Below are 21,275 nucleotides of genomic sequence, written 5' to 3'. Positions count from 1 at the left end.
ATAATTTGCTTTTTCTGTTTTTCTGCCCCTTTCATAAGGATGCTCATGATGACATCAAAGACCCCACTGACAGGATAAGCTCCTTTCAGATCATTCACTTAGCCTAGTGCCTAGTGGCTCTAGCCACTAGGCTGGAATATATATGTAATATTCATTCTTTTGCTGCATAAGGTAATATTCACAAGTCGGCCTATTTTTCAGTTTATTACCTGCTCCCTTGTGTTTCATTGCAGGCCACTTCTATTTATCATCATCAACAACAAAACCGTGTGTGTGTGTATGTGTGTGCACGCGCACACGCGCACACACGCATGTGCTAGAATATTCTTGCTTTTTTTTTATTCAAGGCTAGTACTTTACTTGAGCCCCACTTCCAGTTCAGCTCATTTCCTGGTTAACTGGGGATAAGAGACTTGGAAGGTTTGTCTGTCCAGCCTAGCAGATCTCAGACTCCTGAGTAGATAGGATTACAAGCATGAGACACCATGCTGGATTTTTCTTTTGTTTTAAATTTTTGTCTTGCACTGTGGCTCACCTTGTAAGATGTCTGACTAGAGCAACCATTTGCCCTATTGTGACTTTTCATTCTGTATTGTCATGTAGAGCAAAGATCCGTGAACTACTGCCCACAGGCCACATCCATCCACTGCTTGTTTTTGTATAGCAATTTGTAGAGAACAGTTTCACATTTTTAAGTGACCAAAGAGTCAAAGGAAGAATTTTATTTTGTAATACATGAAAACTACATGAATTCAGACTCACTGTTGAAAAATAATGTTTCCAGGCATGATGGTTCACACCTATAAACCCATCACTCCTGAGGCTAGAGGATTGCAAGTTCATCGCTCCCCTGCGCTATCTGAAAACAGCAAAACAAAACAAAGAAATGCATAAAAATCTAAGATGTTATTAGGACACAGCCTTGCTTATTTATTCTGTATTGTCCAACTCTTAATTGACATACAGCATCTCAATAGAGTAGCTATAACAGGAGCTATGAAATCTACAAAGGCTACCTATCTGGCCCTTTAAAGAGAAAGCTCATAGACGTCTGTTGCAGTAGGGATGGCTTTTATTTTTAGCATTCAGCACATAATCAGCACCAAACATTTCTTGATGAATAGTTAATTTTTAATTTGATATTTAAAAATATTTAATTTTAATATTCCTAATGTTTAAAAAAATCTCACTAAAATAAAAGGATTCTTCTAAAACTATAGGTTTTGATGTCATTATTAGTGTCTTTTGGTTGGGGGGGGCAGTCCTAGGACTTGAACTATGGGCCTAGGTGCTGTCTGTGAGCTTTTATGATCAAGGCTGGCATTCTGCCTTGAGCCACAGCTCCACTTCCAGTTTTTGTGTGTGGTTAATTGAAGATAATAGCCTCACAGACTTTTCTCCCCAGCTGCTTTGAATCTCAATTCTCATATCTCAGCCTCCTAAGCAGCTAAGATTACAGACATAAGCCTGGTACTGGCACCCGGAAATCATTTGTGATTTTTGTCTCTAAGACTCAAAGGATGCAGTATAGATTATTGTCTCCCCCTTCCCATTCCCCCAGTCCTGGGGCTTGAACTCAGGGCCCGGGCACTATCCCTGAACCTCTTTTGCTCTAGCACTTGAGCCACGGCTCTACTTCTGGCTTTTTCTGTTTATGTGAAACTGAAGAATCGAACCCAGGGCTTCGTGCATGCTAGGTGAGCATTCTACCCCTAAGCCACGTTCCCAGCCCCAGTGTACTATCTTGCCCATGGGTTTACTTGAACCTCCAGGACTGATGTGATATTGGATAGTGGGATGATGTGTGTGTGTGTGTGTGTGTGTGAGTGTGAGCTTGGCTATGATGCCAGTTTCTTTGGTTAAACACTAGTCTAGATATTGCATTGAAGGTATTTAGTAGCTATAGCTGACATTTACAATCCGTCCACTGTAAGTAAATCATACTTCCTCCGTCATGTGGGTAAGCCTCCTTCAATCAGCTGGAAATCTTAAGAGCAACTACTGAATGTTTGGAAGAAGGAATTCTGCTTGAGTTTCCAGCCTGCTGGCCTGCTCTACACATTTGACTTGCCAATCATAACAGTTGTGTGAGTCTGCTTTTCAAAGGCCTCTCTGTCTCTGCTTCATTTTTCTCTTGACAGATGAATAGATGTAGATATTTCCTATTGATTCTCTTTATCTGGAGCCCTCAAAGTGCTACAGCAAGCTCCTCTCATGTGTGCAAGTAGGGACTATTTCTGTGCTCGGCACTGGAGACCCCCAGGCCCTTCTCCCTTGTGTAGGCGGGGCCCTCCCCAGCATCATCTGGCCCTTCTCTCACACCTCCTTCAGGCTTCTGCCTCTTGCTGCTTTGCAAAATAAATGTTATATTTGGATGCCACAGTGAGAAATAAGCTCACTTGTGAAGACCAAAGACCTTTTTCCCCCCCTCAGTCTAAAATTATTTAAATTTATAGGAAGACTAAAAGAGGATGATTAAAAAAAGGCTCATCCTACTGAAGCAAACAGACATACTGATAAGGAGCACTGAGAAAGGGAGACCAATTTCTGGGGGGCAAAATATGTGTGCTCTCTCCCCTCTCCTCCTCTGAAAACAGAAGTTTTCTGTGCATCTAAGCTGCAACAGAGACCAACAGAGTCTCTACAACTTCGTCACTTTTCAAGAGAATCCTTTTCTGCTTGAATGTGTAATTTTTCACATGTAAAATAGTTCCTTTGACAGACTTTAACTTTACAAGTACATAAAACTGTATATAGAGAGAAATGGGCAAAACTCCTAAATAGTGTGCATTTAGTGTATTTGGGGGTGGGGGGGGGAAAGGCTGAATTCAGGGCCTTAGTTTTTCTATTTACAGCCAGTATTCTACCACTAGAGCCACACCTCCCCTTCCTCTATTTGTATTTTTTTATCCAAAATATCTGTAGCTTTGCCAAAGAAGCAAAGCATGAGAATAAAAGAAAGCACGGACTTGTATTTCTCTCTATATATAGTTTTATCTACTAGTGAGATAAAGTTTATCAAATGAACCGTTTACATGTGAAAATTACACATCAAGCAGAAAAGGATTCCCTTGAAAAGTAATTATTATATGCTAAATTAGTTTTACTAGGGCCCCTTCCCCCATTTTTTTTGGTTGGCCATGGGGCTTGAACTCTGGGCCTAGGCACTGTCCCATGGCTCTTCAGCTCAAGCATAGGGCTCTACCACTTGAGCCACAGCACCACTTCCAGCTTTTTCTGCTTATGTGGTGCTGAGGAATCAAACTCAGGGCCTCATGCATGCAAGGCAAGCACTTTACCACTGAGCCACCTTCCCAGCCCTTCCCAGGCCTTTTAAGAGATACTAGAGAATATATACTTTTTCCATTTTGATTTTTCCAAAGTGAGGACTGTTCTGTCAGATGGCTCCGGGAAATGCTTGTCCACACATTCATCAGAGGCATGTTCTTCTTCCCTCTCTGCAAATAGTCCTCCATCCCTGTTCTCATACCTTTTCAAGTTGCATCTTCTATCAGTTAATTTTATTTCCTATGTACATCCTACTTATTAAGTATTGAGGAAGTAATTATAACAGTTGTATCATGAAACGTGTTCTTACTCTTCTCCTGGTATTCTTTGCTTTTTTGTGCCAGTACTGAGGCTTGAACTCAGGGTTTGGTGCTGTCCCTTAGTTTTTGTTTTTTTACTCAGGGCTAGTGTTTTACTACTGTGTCACAGTTCTACATCAACTTTTTGGTGGTTAATCGGAGATCAGCGACTCACAGACCTTTTTGTGGGGCTGGTTTTGAACCACAATCTCCAGATCTTCCAAGTAGCAAGAATTAAGTTGTGATTCACCGATACCTGGCTTCCTTGCAGTGGTTGGACTATAAAATGATTTTTTTTTTGCTGTGTATGCCATTTCATCGGAAATAGCTGAAGTTTCTCTTTTCATCTGGCTGGTTTTAATGACCTCTGTGTCTCTCTAGAGTATGAGATAATGACCTCTAGGATGATTGATCTCAACAGCAGTTCTCTGAATAATTTTTGCATATGCCCCAGGCTCCAGGGCCTGTGACGGGTTCTGGGGACAAAAGGAGGTGAGAGGATTGTAGATTCTTACTGTCAAGTTGCACCAGGCTTTTGGAGACACAGACTTAGAAACAAGAGTAAGTGCAATGAGGAGAAAAATAGAACCACATCTTCGGAAACACTGCTAGAGAAAGCATTATTTTGGAGCCTGAGGCTAGGGAGGGCCATGTTTCAACTAGGCTTGAAGGAAAAGATTAGTTTTCATCTGCAGTGATCAGTATATTGGACTGAGGTGTACTGGTGTCTAGTTTAATTACACTCTTACTTCACCAGCTTAGGTACCATATGTCCAAGTTTATTTAGTAAATTGGATGACTTTTAAGGCCTCATGGTTATTTTCTAGAACAATGTTACTTTTAAAGTATAACTGAGGAAACTGATATAATTTATAAGCAGTACCATTGAGACCTTTTGTGTATCCTCTAGTTTAGCTATGGATCTCCAGCCTCTGGAGGTCAGAACCCAGGGGCTGGGTCAACCAAATGTGGATAAAAAACATGGGGGGGGGGAGGGGAAGAGGGGAGTTACGTCACAGACAGACTTTTTTCTTGTCATAATTCTATAGCAATGTAGCATAATTACTGTTTACATAACGTTTACATTGCATTCAGTATTGTAGAGCAGGGGTGAACTAAAGTACATGAGAAGATGTGCAGGGGGTGATGAACAAATACTACACCATTGTATATGAAAGATGACCTACCAGTCTTCCATTTCTTTATCAGTGGAGGTCCTGAGATCATTCCGTGCTGCTGGATACCGAAGGACTCTGCAGTTACTTGAAAGATGCTAAGATGGAAAAAAAAACTATAAAAATTGGCTATTATGTAAATTAATAATTTCCCCTTCTGTCTCCACAGTTGGTTAGTCTGTTGCTGATTGGCATTGCAGCCTGGGGCATTGGCTTCGGGCTCATTTCCAGCCTCCGTGTGGTTGGCGTGGTCATTGCGGTGGGTATCTTCTTGTTCCTGATTGCTCTCGTGGGGCTGATCGGAGCTGTGAAGCACCATCAGGTGTTGCTCTTTTTTGTATCCTTTGGAAAATTCGAATTTTTTTACCCCTTTTAGGTTGACTTCTTACTCATTACTGTTTGAATGATTACAATATATTCAGTGTATTTAATGCTATTATTAGAAAATGAATTGCCACAAAGCAAACTCCTAGAAAACCCTATATATATTTGTTCCACCAATGTCAGGAACATTTGTGAGGGTAACATTATTTATTACCACTCTGAGTCAAATCATGAAGATTTTTTTGGAAGTTCAGTGAAGTCTTAATTAGCAATATTTTCTGATACATTTGATTGAAAATTTGTGTGTTTCTTAGACAATTTGTGTTTCTTATCTGCTTAGTTAATATATATATGTTTATGTACATAAGCATTGCCATTTTATTTGGGATGTAATTCTAATATTTTATCCATTGTTATTTGTATTGTTTTTTCTTTTTTCTTTTTCTTTTTTTTTCTAATATTTTATCCATGTGTTATTTGTATTGTCTTTTCTTTTTTTTTGTGTCAGTCATGGGGCCTGAACTCTGGGCCTGGGTGCTGTCCCTCAGCTCTTCAGCTCAAGGCTAGCACTCTTCCACTTGAGCCACTTCCAGCTTTTTTTTTTTTTTGCTTATGTGCTTTTTTTTTTGCTTCATGCATGCAAGGCAAGCACCCTACCCCTGAGCCACCTTCCCAGCCCTGTGTGTATTCATATTTTTTATACGAACTTAGCATGCGTTAGCAAAATAAAAATTATATGTATACTTTTGATACACATAGTTCTGGGTGAATTTCTTCTAGTACATTTAAAGCTATGTCAGCTTTATACTATTTTAAGAATGTTGAAACATGTCCTTAACTTTTGATTCTCAGTATATGATTATTCTCCTACTGGTATTTATTGTTCAGTTCTCTGTATCTTGTGCTTGTTTAGCCCTGAATCAGGAGCAACAGGTGAGTGGAGTCTTTCCTTTTCTGCTTTATTTTTATTCATCTGTTCGTTGATCCATTCATTTAGTGCTGGTACTGGGCCTTGAGTTCTCAAGGCTTTTGTACTCAAGGCTGTGCTGTATCACTTGAGCCACACTTCTACCTCCAGCATTTTGCTGGAGGAGATAAGATTCTCACAGATTTTTCTACCTAGGCTGGCTTTGAACCACACTTGTTAGATCTCAGCGTCTTGAGTAGCTAGGATTCTAAATGTAAGCTACCAATATCCAGCTTGTGTCTTCTACTTTTTTATATCACCTAGCATGAGCATGAAAAAAGAGGGAGCAATGACTGGACTATGAAAAATTTCCTCTTGCCTAGAATGTTATTTTACTCTGAATAGCTCAATTCCTTCTTTTTGAGTGCATTAGTGGGTTGACAGGAGCTGAAAGACCATGAGGTGTCGTAAAATTTGTATCCTTTATGTTTTAGCTCTAAGCAGGTTAAAAAATGCTACTGCTATAAGGCATTTAATGGGTCCTCCCACCATTAATAAGCAGGAAGATATTTGCTCTGCGATGTTCATAGTGTTATTCTAGCAATTACTCTTTTTTTTTTTTTTTTTGGGGCTTGAACTCTGGGCCTGGGCGCTGTCCCTCAGCTCTTCAGCTCAAGGTGAGCGCTCTACCACTTGAGCTACAGCGCCACTTCCGGTTTTCTGGTGGTTTATTGGAGATAGGAGTCTCATGGTCTTTCCTGCCAGGGCTGGCTTTGAACCGCGATCCTCAGATCTCAGCCTCCTGAGTAGCTAGGATTACAGACGTGAGCCACCAGCGCCTGGCTTAGCAATTACTCTTGTAGAGCAATAAGGGTATCTTGTGTCAAAGCAACAGAAACTTAGTTTTTGTTATAGTCAGAGAATTATGCCTTTGAACCAAATGCTTTTTTAAAAATTGCATATCACAGAATAGAAATAGTACCCTAATTGTAGTTGCAAATGAAAAGATAAGATAAGCCTTTGAAAATTCTTAAATAGTTTTATAGAGGATATTGATTTTGTGCACACTCAGGTCTACAAGCTATAGTCTCCAGCTTTATGCTTTTATGCAGAGACACATTTTTAGCAAATATATGATATGTGTTTCCTAGGGCCAGCTTCTGGAAGTTGGTTGGAACAATACAGCAAGTGCTCGAAATGACATCCAGAGAAACTTAAACTGCTGTGGATTCCGAACTTTTAATCCAAATGATACCTGCCTGGCTGTAAGTGCAACGTATACAATTTGTTGTTGTTTATTTGCTTTAAAATACCCATCCTAGAGCTTGAACTTAGGGACTGTGTGCTGTTCCTGAGCTTTTGTGCTCAACACTAGCAGTCTACCATTTGAGCCACAGCTCGACTTTTGTTCTTTTTGGGGTGGTTGTTTGAAGATAGTCTGTGGACTTTCTTTCCTGGGTTGGCTTTGAACCACCATTCTCAGATCTCAGCCTCCTGAATAGCTAGGATCACAGGTGTGAGCCACCGGCGACTGGCTAGTTTTTTTTGTTTTCTTAAAAAACATATTACATACATAATAAACAATGATTATGATAGAGAACACAGAGTTGTATGTCAGAATCATCCTTCATGTATGTATATTATATTTCATGTACACTACTGTAACGTTTGCCTGTTCTCAGATAACTGAGAATACTATTTCAGGCCCCTGTCAGACATGCAAGCTTTTGGTTTTCCCCTAAATTTTTTCCCATTTGCCTTTTCCTAGAACAAGTTGTAAAGAAAAGTGATAGGCCAGTCTTAGAGATTTAGAAGAAAGCATGTAAACATTGTGATTTTTAAAATAGATCCATGTAGTAGAAGAGAATGATCAATGCTAAATTGGGTTTCTTAACCAGAGACACCACGGTGCAAGTCACATAGAAGTATCTTCTTTTCTCCCTTCCCCCTATCACAATTTGTTTAGAGTTAAACTATTTACCGACCAAATAGAGCCAGCCACCCTACTGTCCCAGGCCAGACTTTGGACCTTCAAGCTCCACCCCCAACCTTGCATGGAAAGAGCTCAGGGCTTAACTCACCTTAGAAGTTCATGTGTGTTTTACACTTTAGCACCTCTCTGGGCCCTGAGGGGGACTCAGTAGTTTTCTATTGGCTGTGTAACAGTTGTTACAAATTTCCCCACCTAAGACAGCACTCATTTATTATCTCACAGGTCCATAGGTCAGGAGTCTGACATGGGTTAACTGAGTCCTCTGCTGAGGGTCTCATGAGGCTGAAATTAGGGGTTGGGAGAGGCTGATATTCACCTGAGGCCTAGGATCCTCCATCTGCCCCGCTATTGAGCAGGGGGCAGGGGTTGGGGATATGGCTTCTAGTAGTCTCCAGACTGAAGGTCCTGTTTTCTTGGTGGCTATGAACTGGGCATTTCAGGCCACAGCACAGGCATCAAAGTTAGCATGAAAATCACTCCATTCTGATCAGATGGAGTCATAAGGAATGCAAGCTAGACATGAGAGTGGCTTTCTCATCATATTCACAGGGCCCAACACAGGAAGGCAGGGTTATACAGGGTCATTGACCAGGGAGCCACCCTAAAGATTTGTTCGCCCCCATAAGAATATGCCCAAGATTGACTGTAATAACCTAGACCCTAATTTTGTGTGTATTTCTTAGTTGCTCTTCATAAGTGTACTTTAAATGTATTGAATACCTTTTTTATAAATGCACTGTTCTTTTTTTTTTTAATTAGGGCATATCAGTTATACAAAGGGACTTCCTTACGAAATTCCCGTACATGCCTATAAATGCACTGTAATCGAAGCCACACGTTGTATTACTCTTTCTTATTCCTCCTTCTCCTTTTTAAACAATTTGGACAGGCTTTGTTACTCTGTTTTCATTACTTGTGAATAAAGTACTTTGCTCATATCCATCCCCCGCCTTTCTTTAATTGACAGAGCTGTGTTAAAAGTAGCCAGCAGTGCTCACTGTGTGCTCCAATAATTGGAAAATACGCTGGAGAGGTTCTGAGATTTGTTGGTGGTATTGGACTCTTCTTCAGTTTTACAGAGGTATGTACAAACAACTCATTATTCTCTTTTGATCTGTGGAGTCCTGTTGGTGGTAGAGCACTTTGTCTAGCATGTGCCAGGGCCCTGGGTTCTGTCCCCAGAACCACAATCGATCGATCGATCGATTGATCGATCGATAGATAGATATTAAAAAGCATGTTTTTTCTTTTAACTAGATAGATAATAAAAGTATATATTTTTCTGTTAACTCATAAATTCCACTTCTAGTATTTTATTTCATGGAGATACAAAATGAACACACAGGATGTTTATTGTTTATAATGGTAAGCCTTTGGGGCAGCTTCTGCTGCTGATTAGAGGATGTGTTTTAACAAATGGAATAGCAGCTGCCCTGACTGGGTTGGCAACCTAGTGCTGCAGCTTATTAGTCGTGTGCCCTTGGCCAAGTTACTTAATCTTATCTGTACAGAAGAATAGAGTTGGGGATATAGTTTTCCCTTTATTCATCACATGTATTTAGTACATACAAAACTTACAATTCTTAAAATAATACCCAGCCCATGGGAAGTTAGCTGTCATTTTGTAACAACTAATTACTGGTATGTAAGTCAACACATGATCCTCTATTAGTAAGAAGGACATTAGACTCTGTTATTGTCAGTTATGTATCCACTGCTGCTTTAAGAAGAGACTAATATTTTACTCTGTGTCAAGTATTCAGTTAAGATTGTTATGTATAGCTGCAGAACCATATGATAACCTGTTTAAAAAAGTGAGCATATATATGAAAATCTGGCAAATCCTAAGGACTTTGAATGATTAGAATTTCAAGTAGTTCCCTACTATATTGACCAATGAATTTCCCCTTTAATATATCACTACAATAAATATCTCTGTGGTCAGCTTTCTGCTATGGAATGTTTTTATCTCCTAACTTTTTAAACTCTTATGATACATAGATAGATATAAAATAGGACTCAGGTGAGAAATGCCCTAAAATATTTTGATAAATACTGAGTTGTCAAATTGCCTGCTTGAAAGGCTCTACTAACTAGATTCAAGCACCTACTAGTTATTTTCGCTATTAAAGAGAGTTGACAATTTGATAGGTTTAGTGGTATTACAATCCTGCTTGCTCTTGTGAAGACATGACTAGTGAATTTCACCCATATATCTGTGTATTTTTTGATAGTTTGTATTTCTACTTTTATGTTTGTGCAATAACTTTTGTCTTAGTTGGAGTCTTTTCAGTTGTGTATAATGAACTTAAATAGCATATTTAAAATGGAATTTTTTTTCTAAGAATTCCAGGTGGGGGTTGGAATAATATGTGTGAGAGTTTGGCATCAAGCTGGGCCTTATGGGGAATAGAAAGCCCCAGAACTACCCATCGCTTCCCATCTTTTCACTTCTTCCCTTTTTTTCTGACTTGCTCTTTCATTTTTCCCTCTAATACCTCATTATCCTCCACATTTGTGTGTGTGTGTGTGTGTGTGTGTGTGTGTGTGTGTGTGTGTGTGTGTGTGTACACGTTGCTTTCTTCTGCTTTCAGTTTCTTTGATATTTACCAACCTTTTTATGTCTGGGATTTTTTTTTATATCTTTTATTGTAAAATTAGTACAGAGTGGTTACAATTACGTGAGTAAGGTAATGAGTACATTTCCTATGGAGCATTGTTACCTCAGCTCCTCCTTTCCCTTCCCCTCTCCTCCTCCCCCCACCCCAAGTTGTAAAGATCATTTTCAACAAGAGTTGTTTTTTATTTTTAATTTAGAGAGGATTTTACCTTTACTGGAATCAAGTCTATTGTTTATCCTTTTGATATTATGCTTAGAAAGGCCTTTCTCATGTATGTGTAACATATTCCAATAATTATCAACTGCATTTGTGCCTATCATGAATACATACGTATATAAGTATCTAATATGTCTAATATGTGATTGGTTTTATATTAATTTAGCTTCTTTCTTCTCCCCTTAGTAAAAAGTTCACCTTTTAACTATTAATAACAAAGTTGACAAAGAACATCAGCTTCAATCCAGCTAGAGCACCTTCTCTCTCTGATCTGCCTTCTTGTTTTGTCATTGTATTTCCATATATTTCCTGTTTTATATTTCTGACTTGCTCCTTCCTATCCTCCTCTGTTATACAGACCCCTGTAATTGCATCGTTGACCTAATCTTGATCATCTGTAACTTAATCACTGCCTGCAAAGTTCCTATTACCTCACCAAGTGGCACATGGTCAAGTTCTGGGGGCTTTTGATAAGAGAGGTGCTGGGTCAGGGCATGCAGTCCACCGCACTGGGCAGGCTTTAATGTATTAGGGCTTCTCACTTGGTTTACTTCAATTTGAAAGAGAAATAAATAAACCTCTTCCTCTGGAACAGCAGAGAAAGTATAGTGAAGCTGAGCGCTGGTGTCTCATACCTGTAATCCCAGCTACTCAGGAGAACATATGAAGATCTTGGCTTGAAGCCAGCCAGTGCACCAATGAACGAGCAAAAAGCCAAAAGTAGAACTGTGATTCAAGTGGTAGAGTTGCCAGTCTAAGTGAAATAGCCAAGTGAGAGCTCAAGGCTCTGAGTTCCAGCCTTACTAGAAGCCTTAGTTTAAAAACAAACAAGAAAGAACAGAAAACCAAACAATAAAGCAAGGTGATTCAGATGTTCTAGAGTTATTTTATTGATAATCATACACAAACATTTTTCTTCCTTTTTTTTTTTTTAATTCCAGATCCTGGGTGTTTGGCTGACTTACAGATACAGGAACCAGAAGGACCCTCGTGCTAACCCTAGTGCATTTCTTTGATGAGAACCAAGGAAAATCTTTCATTGTCAGATCTTGTTCACTTTCTCTATCAGTTAAGCTAATTTACTCATTTAACAAAGGAAACATTATGTTACCTACAGTGGAATTATATATTTTTACTCTTGTGTTTCTCTAAATGATTTTCTGTTTCCGTTGGTGTGGGAAAAAAAACAAAAAACAAAAAAAAAGCAGTGGAAACTCATGGTATCCCCTGACCCTGAGTGGTAACTGTCATCTCCTGTCTTACGGTGTCTGGCACTGTCCACTGTGGCCTTTCTTAGCATTTTTATCTGCAGAAAAACTTTGTATGGCACTACTGTGTTGATCATCTTGTGAAATTGAGTATACATCTCACTGGAATAATTGTGTGTAGCACTGTGCTGTGTAGATAGTTCTGTCTGGGAAGAGTTGAAGTTTATTATAGCCAGAAAGTCAGAGATTCTATTATGTTCAGTTCAGTAAGGGAAATCCACATTCCCAATATTTTATTTTTTTGTCTTTTTAGAAAACGATGTATTGTGGTGATGTATTAATATAGAAGTGATCATTTTGTTCCGTAGTCGTCTGTGATGACACTGATGTAATTCTAGATATATCTGTGTCTTTAGGAGAGGGTGGTTTTTGCCTTCTCCAGGTTAAGTACAAAGGAAAAAGGTCTTGTCCTGTCCGCTTTCAAAATGGAATGAGTGTGAAGAATTCAGTGTCTCTATACTCTTGATATCTTTAAAAAATAATTTGAAGCCTAAAACAATCCCGTATTTTTAAACAAGTTACTATTTAATGCATTGGCCCACGTAGCAAAAAGGTAATTTGACTATACTAAAAAGTTAACTTTTTCATGAAATTTCTCAGTATTGTAATAGCACCTTGTCAAATCCAAGCATATATTTAAATGTGATATATCCCATAATTTGAAAGTGAAATAGTATTGTGATTCTGTATGTTACATTTGAAAACATTAAAAGATGGAAACCATTCTTTGTGTATGCATGTTTAAATTGACAAAAGGTAATGGAACAATTGATGAAAGAATTAAAGAGAGTGATATTTTCTCCCCCACCCCTTCCTGGTGATACTGGGATTCAAAACCAGGACCATGTGCATGCTGGTGCTGTACCAGTAGACCTGAGTTTCTGACTCTGTTCTTTACACATTTTCTTTGTGTGTTTGCTTTTAGAGAATCTAGCCAGCCATTCTGCCCCAGGTGGCCTCAGTGCTGACCTTTTCGCACTTACTCATATGAATAGCTACGATTGTGGTTATGAGTCATCAATGCCCCCCCAGGACCCAAGGATCTGATAAATGCATCTAATGCACTGTGCTGCCTACACCTTGGCCAGACATGGGTGGATGGATAAAGAATGAGTGGAATTTTTTGGTGTGAAGATTTCCTACAAAAGGGAAGAAAGTTCATGTTCATAAAAAAGAATGGGGAGTTTCTGCTTACCAAAAGAGGGAGGTATTTACTTAGGGAAAACATTGGATGGATGGATAGATGGATGGAAGATAGAGATAGATAGATAGATAGATATATAGATAGATAGATAGATATCCTGAGACTTTTTCTTTATTAAAATAGGAAATAATTCTGTGTATATAAATTTCCTTGTAAAGCAACTCACAATTCAGTTGTTGACATTCAATCTTAGTTCATACTTTTCACCAGTGTACTTCTCAAATCTAATTATATTTAGATTTTAGCACCTCATTCATCTCAGCAACAAAGATAACAACTGTAATATTTTGTTCAGTTGAAAAGTGTAAATGAAAAGTGTAAATGAATTTCTGTATTCATTCACCTGAATAAATTCATTATTTAACATACTTATAAGAGACCTTCTAAAACATAGGACTTAATTTATGGTAGTATATTGACAAAAAAAATGAAATGGAGCTTGTCTGCTCATGGAGATACTGGGATTTGAACCCAGGGCCTTGTTCTTGGTAGGCTGGCTCTCTGCCACTTGATCAATGCCTTGAACCTGCTTCTTCATTACCTACTTTGGCCTTACAGCTTAATCCTCTAGAGCCTATTGTCCGGAGAAGCTTGGATTATAAGCAGAAGCCATTGGTGCCCAGCTGGTGTAAGGTTCTTTAAGTGAATTTCCATCTGTGTTATTAGTAGGATTCTTATATCACTGTTCTTATGTAATTAGAAGTGGGTTCTGGATAACTTAACCACAAATAAACAAAAATATATATATAAAAGTAAATGTGTTACTGGAAATATACAATGTAGTCCAAAGAAGAAAAGAAGAGGCAAACAACCAGAAAGGCTCAGAAAGTTTCTTATCAGCAGAACTGCAGGCTTCTCAGTTGCAGATCTAAAGGACAGTCTGTTTGATGATAATCCCTTGCGTGGATGGAACAGCTCACATTATTGCTATTGACCCTCGTGGTCTCAGAAAAGCTACATTTGTCGGGGCCAGAGGATTGGATTCATCTATCTAGCAATGTACATTGTGCCTATGCCTTGGCCAGACATGGGTGGATGGATAAGGAGTTCATGGAATATATATTGATGCATAGACTTCATATGGAAAGGAAAAAAGTTCTTGTTCATAAAAGGGAGGTTGGAATGGGGCTAGCTACCAAAAAAGGGAGGTATAGATTTAGGAAAAACAGAAACAAAATCTCTCCAGGGCCTTTTTCATTATTATAAGTAAGAAAGAGTTCTATGTGTATAAGTTTTCACTTTGTAAAGTATCTTTAAAACAATTTAAATCGAGGGGGAAAGGGTGGCATTGTGTGGCATGATGGAATGGAGGGGATATAGATGAAGATACATGACACTCATAAGCTGACATGTTGCATTGTAACCCCTTTGTATAACTAGAGATAATAAAAATATACTTTCAAAAGCACAATTTAGTTGCTGACATTCAATCTTAGTTTATATCACTTTACCAGTGTTTCCAAAAATCCATTTTTTCCCTCGGTCATGGGGTTTGAATTCTGGGTCTGGGTGCTGTCCCACAGCTCTTCACTTCAAGGCTAGCGCTCTACCACTTGAGCCACAGCACCATTTCTGGTTTTCTGAGTGGCTTATTGGAGTCTCATGGACTTTCCTGCCTGGGCTGGCTTTGAACTGTGTTTCTCAGATCTCAGCTTCCTGAGTAGCTAGTATTACAGGCCTGAGCCACAAGTGCCTGGCCAAATATTTATTTACATTTTAATATTGCCTTTATCTCAGCAATGAAGAAGCTATAAGATTTCATTCAATTCACTTATAAATATTTATTCTCTTAGTAAATTCAGTTGTTATTAATCTATTGAAGAATAGGAAGTTTAGGACTCATTTATAGTACTGAATTGACAAAGAAGAGAATCAGATTTCCTTTTATCAAAAGTTTATTACATGCTAGATTAATATCTTTTTATGTGATGTTCCAGTGTGGCTGAAAGTCCCCAGGGTTTTGTCAGAGGGTGGGTTGGATCTGTGTTTCTCATTCATTGGAGCCTTTACCTCTCCCACAAACTGTTTCCTGGTACTTACCTCTCTCTTCCCATGTACTTCAGCCAAGACTACAGTCTTACACATTGGACTTCTGAGTAAGTTTTTTCCTCATCTGCTTAAAATTTTTGTACTAATCAGAATTATTTTACCAATAGCCTACCTTTTAGATTTATAAAAGTATCATCTAATTAGCCCCAGATAATGAGGATCACGTATTACACAAGCATTAATACCTCATCTTGTGGGCTCATTTGTAATAAACAAGTAGAAAATGCTGACTGAAAAGAAATGTGCATATATGAAAACTATGAGATTTGAAGAGGCAGGCAGGGCTGGGATAGATGTGGGAGAGAATGAAGGAAGGGATATTAACACTGATCAAGTGCATAAACTTAAATTGAAACCTCTTTGTACCTAATTTTTTTTTTTCAGATGTAGGGCTTGAACTTTGGGCCTGGGCACTATTCCCTGAGCCTCTTTGTGCTGAAGGCTAGTGCGCTGACTACTTGAGCCACAGCACCACTTCCCATTTTTTGAGTGGTTAATTGGAGATAAGAGTCTCACAGGGACTTTTCTACCCCAGCTGGCTTTGAACCATGATCCTCAGATCTCATCCTCTGAGCAGCTAGCATTACAGGCATGAGCCACTAGTGCCCAGCTGTTTAAATATTTTTTAAAAAATAGTGTATGGTTAACAAAAATAGAAATAAGTCATTCATATTTGTTTAGGTAAAATCCTTTCCCATTAATAATTAGCACTATTTTGTTATTATTTTTGCATTCTAGGTTATGTTAGTTGTTTTTTTTTTTTTTAATTTTGTTTTTGTAGTTGTTGCCAGTCCTGGGGCTTGAACTCAGGGCCTGGGCATTGTCCCTGAGCTGCTGCTGCTGCTTTTTTTTTTTTTTTTTGTCAGTTGGGGCTTGAACTCTGGGCCTGGGTACTGCCACTTAGCTCTTCAGCTCACGGCTAGCACTCTACCACTTGAGCCAAAGCGCCACTTACAGCTTTTTCTGCTTATGTGGTCCTGAGGAATTGAACCCAGGGCCTCATGCATGTAAGGCAAGCATTCTACCACGGAGCCACCTTCCCAGCCCCTGTTAGTAAGTCTTGATTTTCATATCAAGGAAATTTATAGAACCATAGAGCATTTTGTAGTTTGTCACTTCCAAAATTCTGCAACACTAATTTTCCAAGAAGACAGAACTGTGCTAATACTAGAATGTCATGCTGAGTCTGAGCATTGTTGCTTATGCCGTAACCTGAGACCTAAAGTGACACACAAAGGGAGATCTTCTGATTCTATCTTCCTTTAGCATTCTGTGTTTTATTGCATTTCAAAGTCCTGAAGACTCTGGAATCTCCTAACAAAATACTTTTCATGGTACAAATGTTTGTATGTAGACAAAGTGATCTCAGAGAAAACCAGCCTATGTGTTCTAAATTGCAGTGGCTTTAGAGACAACTGGGTTCAGATTCAGAAACTGGGCTAGATGAATCTTTAGTATCTTAGATTATGAGAGAGAGTAGTAAGTGACGATTAGCCACCCAAGAGATGTCAGTGTTCAAAGTACTAGCCAAAGACCTCGAAAATGAATTTGGGCTTTTTCTTTCATTAGGCAAATCTGAAGGTTGTGGATTACTAGCCCACTCTGAGGTGCTGTGATCTCTTTGTGGCTAGATATAACGATACTGCTCCCATTCCATTCTGTATCATCGTGGCCACTGGAAAGGTATCTGAACTTGGCCATCTGAGTCCTGCCTGTGTATAAAATGCTGCCACAGTTTAAATATCAGAGGAGGGATGGTTCAGTCCCAGGTCTGCTCTCAACTACAAATGGCTGTAGGCAGGTGCAAATCATGAATCTTTTTTTTTTTTTTTCAAACCTTACTTTACCTTAAAAGAAAATGACTACTTAGAAGAAAGCTCTCCAATTTCCTGTTTACATATTCCATCTAGGGGAATTTTCCTGAGAACATTTGCCCTTTGAACATTGTCTTTGACGTTAAAGGTGAAATTTTAGCTGGAGGCAATAGTTGTTAATACAGAGGAACACAAATTCCACTATGATTTCTAAGATCTGAGCTCACCATGTCTCCAATTCATCTCAGATACTTGAGTTCTCTGAGCATCAGCATGTTTGGTATGAAACCAGTTTTGCATGCTCGACTGTAATAATATACTTAATGGGATCATTCGGAGAGGGAGAGAAAACCAGGAGTGTGCTGTTTGTTTAGTTCTTAGATTCCCTTGAGCCCAGACCACCTCCTCCCAGTTTGCTAAATATTTGTTTAACCTTGTTTCCGTTTATTCGTTCCCTTGAAAATACTATACTAAACCATTTTATTCTTCACTGGCAAAGTACTGAAAATGTTTTTCAGAGGAGAAAAACATGCACGATGAATTGGACACAGTGTCTCTCACATGTGTCCAGTTTTGTTTTTATTGGAGGGAACAGGAAGGTTAAAGATCAACTTTTCCAGATTTCTGGATAGTGAGGGGGTGGGTAGACTAAAGTTGAGGGAGGGAGGGTGGTGGAGAGGACAAGGCTTGTCATGATGCAGGGTTTTTGGTTTTTCCTGGAATATCAAAACTAGCAAATGTAGTCTTTTTTTTTGGTGGGGGGGAAGGGGTCGTGGGTCTTGAACTCTGGACCTGAGTGCTCTCCCTGAGCTCCTCAGCTCAAGGCCAACACTCTACCACTTGAGCCACAGTGCCACTCCCAGTTTTCTGGAGGCTTATTGGAGATGAGTCTCACAGACTTTCCTTCCCAGAACTGGCTTTGAACCGCAATCCTCAGATCTAAGTAGGTAGGATTACAGGTGTGAGCCACCGGCCCCCAGCAACAAAGGTAGTTTTGAACTCCTCTCAGACAATGGGAAAAAGAGAAATTAAGATTCTACAATTATGGCAAGCCATTTCTCATTACTTTTCTGCGGAAAGTCAGCTTTTGGAATTAATTGTCAAATGAGGACTTGAGAGAATTGCCTATGATTTAAAATATATATGCAAGAATGGACTTCGATCTGTTTGCTTACTTTGAGTATTTCACCTGTTGCAAAGAAGTGAGATCATAACTTGGCAAGTGGCCTTTTCATGAGGTAAGCTCACTTGAACTTTGAAGTCTAGCTCTTTGAACTGAAGAGAAGCTCTTTGAACTGAAGAGAAGTCTAATTCTCATTTTCTGTTTCCCTTCAACTCCCATCTTTGCCATTGATCACGGAAAGGAAGATCTCATTAGTTAAGTCCCATTACTGGATGCAAGGGGGAAAAAAAAAACAAATAAGAACAGACACAGCCATAGATGATCATGTGAAGAAGATCCTAGTTCTGAAATAGGTGAAAAATGGCTAATCATCTGTATAAATGTGTTGGCCATCTGTATACATCCTTTTTATGGCTTTATGTTACCAGTATGTTTTTTTTTTCTTTTTTCTTTTTAATTGTCCGGTTGTGGGGCCTGAACGCTGTCCCTCAGCTCTTCAGCTCAAGGCTGGCGCTCTACCACTTGAGCCACAGCGCCACTTCCGGCTTTTTTCTTTTTGCTTATGTGGTGCTGAGGAATCGAACCCAGGACCTCAGGCATGCAAGGCAAGCGCTCTACCACTGAGCCACCTTCCCAGCCCTACCAGTATGTTTATAGGTCTCCCTCCTGAGCTATGGGACCTCAGGTAAAAGTGAGGAAAAACATCATGACAAAAATGTGTGCAGTATAAGTTGTTGCAATCATTTTAAGTTTGTATTTCAATGGCCTTACCACACACATACTGTGTAAACTGTCATCACCATTCATGTCTAGAACATTGCATCTTCCCACACTCACTAACAGTAACTCCCCTATCCCTTTCCCCAGGCCAACCTCCACTCCACGCTCTATGAAGACTATATGCCTATATACCCCATGTAAGTGGATTTTTTTGAATATTTGTCTTTTCGTGCCTTGTTTATTTCACCTAGCATATATAATACCTTCAAGGTTTATCCATGTTGTAACTTGGACCAGCATTTCCTAAATTTTGAAGATTGACTAATATTCTACTGTATGTTTGTGTCGTGTTTTGTTTTTCTGAAATTTGGGCAGTCTCTTTCATCTATTGTGAAGAATGCTACTATGAGCCAGGTGTATAAATAAATATTTGTCTAGCTGCCTTCAGTTCTTTTGGCAGAAACCCAGAAGTGGAGTTGCTAAATTGTCTGGTAATTTTATGTTTAATGTTTTCAGGAACCACCTTGTTACATTTCTATGGTGTTATTAATATGCTGCTTCAGCAGACGGACATAGTATTCATTAGTCTTAGAGTACTATTGAAAGTTTGTACTCTCAGCCAGGGAAATAGTGCATGTGCGATTTTATTCAAAATTTATTTGAGCACAAGTAGAAAGGTTGTGAAATGGCAGAAGGTTGAATAAGCATTGCTAGTGTTTTCAGGAGCTTAGAACATTTTCCTGTTTTAATCTTCAGCTCTTCAGAATGTACATACACATTTCCTGTAGTTGCAAATATAGCATAGAAATATTTTGTTTAATTAGATCTTTCTATTTCTTCTTGGTCATCACTTTACAGATGACATTAATTTCCTAAAGATGTAAAAATCATTTATATGTCTTATTTTTTATTAATTGATTTCTTTTTTCTTTTTGTCAGTTCTGGGCTTGAACTCAGGACCTGAGCACTCCCCCTGAGCTTTTTTGTTCCACGTTAATGCTCTACCACTTGAGAGCCACAGCTTCATGACAGTTAATTGGAAATAAGAGTCTCTTGGACTTTATGGCCCAAATCAGCTTAGAAATATAATACTCATATCTCAGCCTCCTGAGTAGCTAGGATTGTAGATATGAACCACCAGTGCCTAGCTCCTCTTCTTTTTTTAAAGTATTTTTTATTGTAAAGATACTGTACAGAGAGGTTACAGTTACATGAGCAAGGTAATGAGTACATTTCCTATTGAGCATTGTTACCCCCTCTTTTGTTTTCCCCCTACTGTCTTCTTCTTTTTTAAGAATATGTTTCACTATTAGGGCCTGAGACTCATGATTCTCCTGCCTTAGCAATGGGCAGGGATTACAGCCATGAACCATCATTCCTGGCTTTACCTGTTTTTTTGGGGGGGGTGGTGGTGGTGGTGGTGGTGGTGGTTAAAGAACCTAACCCCTATTTCCCAGCAGCTCAATGGGGAAAATGTTTTATTTTTTTTCTGTACTGTAGAAGAAACTTGAATCATTCTTAAGTTGTCATACAAAACACATAAAGAAGTAAAATCTTCCCTTGTTTTAGCCCTCAGAGTGCTTTCTAAACAGAATGTTGTACTTCTGTCAGCATTTGTAGATTACCTGATAGAGGAGCTGATACCACGATGATATTTTAGCTTACCATTTGAATGTTGTCAAATTGATGATAATGTCTTCAAAACCTAGTACTAGTGATATATCTTCACTATGAGAAATAGCATTGCAGGTAGATTATTTAGGCTAGGAAAATGAATAATGCCTTAAGAATCTGCCCAGAAGACGTACTATACATTTCAGACTGTTCACTAATGCCAGCTGCAATCAACATGTGAAGGAAATCTTGTATAACCCACCACAGAGAGAGGCCAAAAAGTCACTGGGGGCCGGGTGGTAGAGGCATTCTGTAGAATCATAAGCATCAGACTAAATATGGGGTGAAGAACAAATTACACAGTTGTAATTTTTGTTAGGCAGAATGTAGAATTTAAAGCAGAATAAACTGGGCTGGGAAGGTGGCTTAGTGGTAGAGTGCTTGCCTTGCATGCATGAGGCCCTGGATTCCATTCCTCAGCACCACATAAGCAGAAAAAGCCGGAAGTGGCACTGTGGCTCAAGTGTAGGGCACCAGCCTTGAGATGAAGAGCTGAGGGATAGCTCCCAGGCCCCAAGTTCAGGCCCCACAACTAACCAAAAAAAGATGTAGAACAAACTACTTCTCTGCGTAATGCACCACCCTCTCACAACTGGTCCA

The 21,275-nt window shown here is 39.1% G+C and overlaps 1 protein-coding gene across 1 annotated transcript in view; it reads left to right on the top strand.

The window, feature by feature from the left end:
• Positions 1-12,814, top strand: part of Tspan13 (tetraspanin 13) — a 36,811-nt gene extending 23,997 nt beyond the window's left edge. The window contains exons 2-6 of the mRNA XM_013024058.1: positions 4,932-5,099; positions 5,939-6,019; positions 7,145-7,258; positions 8,954-9,067; positions 11,765-12,814. Coding sequence (XP_012879512.1) covers positions 4,932-5,099; positions 5,939-6,019; positions 7,145-7,258; positions 8,954-9,067; positions 11,765-11,839 — 552 coding nt within the window. The 3' untranslated portion in view covers positions 11,840-12,814. The remainder of the gene's footprint in view (positions 1-4,931; positions 5,100-5,938; positions 6,020-7,144; positions 7,259-8,953; positions 9,068-11,764) is intronic.
• Positions 12,815-21,275: the final 8,461 nt, after the last annotated feature.

The sequence above is a fragment of the Dipodomys ordii genome, unplaced genomic scaffold (genome assembly GCF_000151885.1).
Source record: "Dipodomys ordii isolate 6190 unplaced genomic scaffold, Dord_2.0 Scaffold72, whole genome shotgun sequence".
NCBI lineage: Eukaryota > Metazoa > Chordata > Mammalia > Rodentia > Heteromyidae > Dipodomys > Dipodomys ordii.
This window is presented reverse-complemented; position numbering and strand designations above follow the sequence as displayed.